At 42.0% G+C, this 7285-nt stretch overlaps 1 protein-coding gene across 2 annotated transcripts in view; it reads left to right on the top strand.

The window, feature by feature from the left end:
* LOC103397197 (SET-binding protein-like) overlaps positions 1–3522 on the top strand; it is a 43590-nt gene extending 40068 nt beyond the window's left edge. For both annotated transcript variants that reach the window (XM_017042703.2, XM_017042704.2), the window contains one exon: positions 1237–3522. In XM_017042703.2, coding sequence (XP_016898192.1) covers positions 1237–1736 — 500 coding nt within the window. In that variant the 3' untranslated portion in view covers positions 1737–3522. The remainder of the gene's footprint in view (positions 1–1236) is intronic.
* Positions 3523–7285: the final 3763 nt, after the last annotated feature.

Here is a 7285-nt window from a genome sequence, read left to right as displayed (position 1 = left end):
GTTCTATCTTGTCGTTGTGTTGTTATATGATCTGTGCGCGGGGTGGTTGCGGGGGGGGGGGGGTTGAACCACCACCGTCGCATAAGACCTGTTTGCCTTGGAAGACCCTACCAGGGGCATTAAGCCCCCGACAACATAGCTCCTAGGTTCATTCGGATACTCAAACCCGTTAAGGTTGCGGTTCAAGGAGGGGACTCTGAAGAGTTACTGGAGTAAAATTATGAATCAAGTGTATAGAAATGGCATACTTAAGGCTGATTCTGTTATTTTTGGATTTAAAATGTGTGCATCAATTTAGATACATTACCCATAACTCAGTACATGTGTCAGGTAACTAAAACTCAGAGCTGTTGTGCTTTAACACTCCCATTGACGTGAAATAAGAGTTAAAGCTGGAAAAAAGAGACCAAGCATGTCGTATGCACACCGCCTAGGATTCATTGTGCTTTTCCTCCAGTGGCTGAATCTTAGCTCTGGGAAAGGTGCCCAGGCAGAGAGGAGGGGGCTGCAGGGCTTAGAAATGGGACAGAGACGGGAAATAAAATTAATGACAGAGACGACCCAAGACCAGGAAGAAAGTTCTGAGAAGGAAAAAGATTGTGTAGTAATACTAGTTTAATTGACAATTAGAGAGCAGCATTCTCCCACCCATGAAGAGGAGAGAGGGGGGAGAGAGAAGGCGTGTGAGGAGAAAGAGGTGAAATAAAAAGAACGGAACAGCAGGCAAAGGGCCCAGTTAACCACTGTGAATGAAAAAATGTGGCTCTAGTTTCTTGCACTCAGTTGCTGTGCCAAATCCATTATTTGTGGATGTTGTGCAATGTGCATGTGAATATATGCATGCGTGTTTGGCATTTTGGCAGCCTGGGCTCCAGATGCACAGGGTTGTTATTGTGTGACACCATATTAAATGGTTAAAGGAGATATTTTTGTGGATTTCCTGCTAGGAGAATGGGATCTCCTCCTCTCCCCTCTGCTTTCTCATAGACGATTACAGGACAGGATCTGTTCTTCTGGCTCAGCTGGGCTTTGAGAGGCTTACATGAATATGTCAAAATTAGCAGGAAGCTCTTGAAGCAAAAAAAAAGGGTATCTGCATCAGCCTAATTGGCATGATGACTTTTAGATTTTCCAAGGCTCCTAATCTTTCACGAAAACTCCTTTCTGTTTATTGACTGCTCCTTTTTACCTCGCAATGTCCAGCCATACTTACACTTGTGCACTCTTATCCCCTAGGTGAACCAAACCAACGGAGGTTCAAACGTCGGGAGGTGGAACAGATTCAGAAGGATGTCAGGAGGATGCATTTGCTGAACTTCGAGCATGTGCAGAAGATCCTGCGCGCCAAGCGACTCCAGCGACAAGCAAAAACGGGAAATAACGTCATCAAGAGACGACCTGGACGGCCCCGGAAACAACCCCTAGAGAAGTCAGAGCCAACCAACAGGAGGGAGGAGGCTCACGTTGAAGGCGTGAGTTTGGACATGCTGGCCAGTAAGAGAGGCGATGGAAGGACTCTGGGGATGCCTGTGCTGGAGAGGTGTGATGACCTGTCAGGGAGGCAGAACCTCAGGCCGAACCTGACTCCCGAGCCTCTGAAGTTCTCCAATCACGGTTCTATCACGGCAACCATTGAGAAAGTGGTGCATCAAGCACGGTCAGTGACTCCACTGGCCAAAGGACGCAGAGGCAGGGGCCACAGCAGGGACGTGTTATGGGCCCCCTTCAGTCAGTAATCGCAAGAGAGCAGTGGTGCTGTGAACAAAACCAGTGCTGGTCCAGGCTTACCAGATGCAGGGCCCTTAATTGTGACACATCTGAGCACTTTGGACTTTCTTCTCTCTGATTTGTTGGAAGGACTGCAGTGGCTCAGTTGGAGCTGAAGCAGAAGGAGGGAATACTTAAAGGGGCATTAGTCTGTTGGCTTTCCCCACCAGAGGATGAGCCTTTCTAGGGTTCAGTAGACTTTGACCTAAATGGCACTATACGGTACTATTTGATAAAAGTGCGTGATACATCTAATAGTGTAGGGTAATATGTGACTCTTTACGTATCTGATACAGTGATGTGTATGGTACTTTATCATACTGTATCTACAATGTGGCTCTAGCCACATATTTACCAGCAAGAGGGTGGGAAATGATTGATATAAAATTGTGCAGCTCTGTTTATTTATTGCCTTTCTGGGGAACCCTGTCAAAGACGTGGAATAATACAGCAGTATTCAAGCCACCTTACCTAATTACTTGCCCTCGTTTTTTTTTTTCCTACCCCGTTCTCATACTTCCTGGCAGCTCCCAACTCCCCTGATCCTTGTACCTGCTTGACTTTCACCATAACTCTTTAGCCCTCCTTGGCTCTCGCTCCTTACCTCCATTTTCCTTTGTCTCCTCATCTTCTACCAATCATGTTTTACATCTCCCATTGCTTGTGTTCCTTCAAAATACCCTGTGGTCTTGTGTTTTTTACCCCTGCCTGCTCAGGCTTGACAAAAAGGCAATACAGTGGATGAGACTGTCTCAGACTGTACATAAGAAACAAGTTCCACTGTTGCCTGCCTGTACATTGAAGAAGCAGCTCATAGACATGTACATACAGTATGTGAAAGTAGAATTGTTGTACCATAGACAATGAAAGTTGTGTATTATTTTATTACCAAAAAGAGAGGTGGGTGTGACTCAAGACAAGGTTGTTTTCAGACAGAAAGAACCACATGTATTCATTCATTCATTCATTCATTGGTAAAGTCATTATTTTTTTATATCCAGGGGGCATTGCATAGAGAAAAAATATCAGATGTATTTTTGGTAAGCCTTAAAATTGGTTTTAATGCACTATAAAAAAAAAACAAAAAAAAAACGTAACACTTCAATCATCAATCAAATGCAGCACTTACATGCTTACATATTCCAGCCTTATGTTTTGGCCTTTGATGGTGTGGATATCCATTCCAGTGAGCATGCATCATTATAATCAATTTGTATATGCAGGCTGCGCAGCCAAAAGCGTCAAACCCAAATCCCAGTCTGAATTTTAATTGAACCATTCAGCTGAAGTGGGCTCTCAGTCAGTTCTTTTTTTGTTTTGTTTTTTTAGCTGATCCCAGTCCGTTCCTGTAACATAGATTTAACATGTGCCTGGAAACATTTTCAGGACAAAACTAGTATTACGGTGTAGAAACCGTCACAGTATTAAGTGTACAGATGTCTCAATTGAAAGATTCAAAATCTACATTGGAATCTACAAAAATAATTCCTACGTGTAGCTGTCTTTGAATTCATCTGTTAATCTGTTAAGCATTTGTTGAAGTCTGTCTCCAGTATATGTGGCTTTGGTCTCTATTTCCTCAAACAAGTATTTTGGAACATAAGCAATGGATCAGCTTTTTTTTTCTTTGGCAACTCTGCTCAATAGTTTCTTTAAGTGGGTTCAGATTCTCAGTTACAGCAGTTCAACTTGTGCCTTATGTTTCTCTCACTTTTTACAAATAAATCTGGTTCTACCAGTGCTACTTGTTTCTAAGTTGCTGTACTGCTCAAATTAGTAAGGTTTGTTGTGCCTGTTTTTATGAGACACCACACTACTTTGCTCTCTTTCTGCTCAAAGTCAAGCTAGGCCCCTCCAAGAGTTGTGTTTCTAATATTGTACCACACTGCAGTTAAAAAAATTCTGCTGCCCCCTCGTACACAACTGTGTCTAATTTGGTGTCTCCTAATGGACCAGGTTATATTGCATAGCACTTGTTATCATATTTTGGGCATAATTAGAGGCAAAAGGAAAAAAACAAACAATCCCCAAACCTTAGCTGTGAGCGATTTGAGACTGTTATATAGCCTGTGTCCGAAACTGCTCTCTACATTCTCCATAGTGCATTACATAGAGGACACGCCATTTTGTAGTGATGTCCAAATGTGTAGTGGATGAAGTTGTCCACTATATATGTCACTCAATGAATACCAAAATACAGCACGGCAATATATCCCATTAAGGACTACAGCCGTGACATTGCGGAGAGAGGAGCAGAATCCATCCATCCGTTTGAATTGTTTGACACTAATTGCGTATTTATCTGTACACCAAAACCCTTTTTCATTTAACCAATGAGTCCACTATATAGTGTGCTGTATATAATTCCCTCTATAGGGAGTAACAAGTATGGAATGAGAGTGATTTCAGACACAGCCTGTATATTATATGCCAATCCCTGGCAGAGTTACTGTCAGTAGGTAGACAGCAGAACCTTTGATGTTTAGCTCTTTAAGATGTCTTCAGGACTCATTAGCATTATTATTTTATTTTTGTTTGCTATTTGTTGAAACTTACAGACTTCTAGACTCCATTTAGTTAGATTACGTATTTTGTTTACAGCAGCTAGTGTAAAACATTCATATTTTTGGGCAATTCATAGATGAAAAATTTGAAGGAACCTTCATGATTGGGACATCCCCGTGTTCTTTTCACAGCTTCCATAGTCAGCATCCTCTGTCACTTAACTATAGTGTGCGGGCATTGACATAGCAGGAAGCAGGCAGGACCCAAATGCAGTACTGGTGCAGGTAGTTTATTTGAAGGTTCTAAATTCCAAAAACCAGGACTGAAGCATACACAAAGTCGAGCAGAGCTGAAAACACGAAGAGAGTTGAGCACAGCAACAGACTTGCTCAGGAACAAACTAGACAGCTACAACAAAAAGCTCGACACAACGCTGGCACGAAGAATACAGCGCTCACAAAGATAGCGCTCACAAAAACAGTCACTAACTTACACACTGACTCAATTACAATGATCCAACACAATGATCCAACAAGGGCAGAGTGAGGGAGAGAGGTATACATACACAGGGAGTACCAGGTGACACAAGTGAGGCTAATTACAAACAGGTGAATGTGATCACACAGATTACCCAATACAGCAGGAAAAGGAAACAAATAGATATGACATAGTTACTGCAGTTTCTATGCAGTACAGCCTTAACCAGATGTAAAACGACAGTATTCATGTGTTTGTTGTAAATAGTGTTAGAATGTCCATCCTGCATAGATTACCAGTTGGGGCTCATCAATGCTGGGACTTTGTTGTTTGCAGATGACATTGTGATCTGTAGTGAGAGTAGGCAGCAGCTAGAAGAGAACTTAGAGAGGTGGACGTTTGCGCTAGAAAGAAGAGAAATGAAGGTCAGCCGCAGCAAGACAGAGTACATGTGTGTAAACGAAAGGGAGAACAGTGAAATAGTGAGGTTATAAGGAGCAGAGGTGTTCAGTGCAGCGGAGAATGTGGAAGAGAGGTGAAGAATAAAGTACAGGCAGGATGGAACAGCTGGAGAAAAGTGTCAGGAGTGATCTGTGATAGAAGAGTGTCAGCTAAGGTGAAGGGAAAGGTTTACAGGACAGTTGTGAGACCAGCCATGATGTATGGTTTAGAAACGGTAGCAATGGGCAGAAGACAGGAGGCGGAGCTGGAGGTAGCAGAGTTAAAGATGCTAAGGTTCTCTTTAGGAGTGACAAGGATGGACAGGATCAGGAATGAGGTCATTAGAGGGACAACACAGACAGGAAGGTTTGGAGAAAAAGCTAGAGAAGCCAGATTGAGATGGTTTGGACATGTGCAGAGGAGGGACAGTGGATATATTGGTAGAAGAATGTTAGAGATGGAGCTACCAGGTAGGAGAAAAAGAGGAAGGCCAAAGAGGAGATATATGGATGCAGTGAGGGAGCACATGCAGATAGTTGGAGTCAGAGTAGAAGATGCAGAGAACAGGGAGAGATGGAAAACAATTATACACTGTGGCCCTAAACCAGACCAGTTCCCACAGCACCAAGGATGAGATGTTATGGTACCTAAGGTTCGATCACCTTCCTCAGATCCTTTGTAGCATTCTGTGATGAGTGTCCTACAAATGATGTGAGGGGCAGTGTGTGTGTGTAAGACGGTCTCATAAATGTACATGCAGTTATCCTAGCAGCGTATTTTACACTTCTAAGCTATAATGTTGTTCAAATGCATATGAAACATTGCATTGAGAAAACCAATAAATGTACTTTCACAGAGCATAAAGTGAGCTCTTCTAACAGTGTGGGCATATTTTAGTTTGTATACATAGTGTATTGGAACCTTTTTCTAGAGTGGGTTTCCTTAATCTGCATGTTCAACTTGACTGTATGCATAAATATTTTAGACAAGGTGAAAATTGGAATTTCAATTTGGAGCAAGACTTGTACATTGTTTGATATGTTTCTTTTTGTAATGGATTTTTTAATTCATGAAGCATTTTTGTACATTGTATGAATACTAAATAAACTGCAAATATTTGACATATAGAGTAAATACTAGATGTGCATGCATATGCATATATCTTTCACGGTATGTATGTGTCAATGTACACATATTTTGTATTTACAATTACAGATATATGTCTTAAGTACATATATACATGCAATATATGTATATCCATGTCCGCTGGCATGCTTTTGGTCATGTTTATCTGCCATGATCTTGTAGGTTCATTTTTAGTTTGTTTTTTAATATTATTATTATTTTTTCCCTCTGAAAGAAAAGCTCATTCTGTTGCTACCTTTCTGTTGGTTGGCAGCATTGAGCATTTATTAAGAAGATCTACAGTTGAAGTTGTTCATGTTATCCATTGTGTGAAATAATAAATGACTTTATTGACAGCTGATGGCGGCACGTTTGATATTCACTAGTGTGTAAGTCCCACCGCACCTAGTGGTAAAAAGAAGTCCATAATCCTTGTTGTTATACTAGTTGCAGGTAAGAGTGTTATTGAGGACAGAGCTCATAGCTCCATCTAAAGTGAATTATTATTGTGACACTGTACACAACCAAATGCAACCTCTGCTTTTAATCCATTACCAACAGTGAACAGTGGCCAGCTTTAAGCGCCCGGGGGAGCAGTGTGTGGGGACGGTGCCTTGCTCAGAGCACCTCAGTGGTAACTTGGCAGCTGGTGGAGTCGAACCTTAAACCTTCTGGACCCAAGTCCGCTTCCTTAACCACCAAGGCACCACTACCCCAACTATCCATCTCTACCTCCCCTGTAGGGTGCTTCACAGCACAGCACCCCCTACCTTAGTGGACACTAGTGCACCCTAAGGTCATATTCCCTGACCTTAGTGTGCATGCACAACATTCCTGTTTCAGTAAAATCAAAACTACGTTTAGTAGTTCACAGACAGTTAGGAGATGTTGATTAATCACAGTTGTACCCAGTTGACCTTGGTAAATAGTACTTACACTATGCCTGCTGATCTGTATGCATTTTTTTTGT

This window comes from Cynoglossus semilaevis, chromosome W (assembly GCF_000523025.1).
Source record: "Cynoglossus semilaevis isolate Cse_v1.0 chromosome W, Cse_v1.0, whole genome shotgun sequence".
Taxonomy (NCBI): Eukaryota; Metazoa; Chordata; class Actinopteri; order Pleuronectiformes; family Cynoglossidae; genus Cynoglossus; species Cynoglossus semilaevis.
Note: the sequence above shows the minus strand (reverse complement) of the source record. Positions and strands in the feature narration are given on the sequence as shown.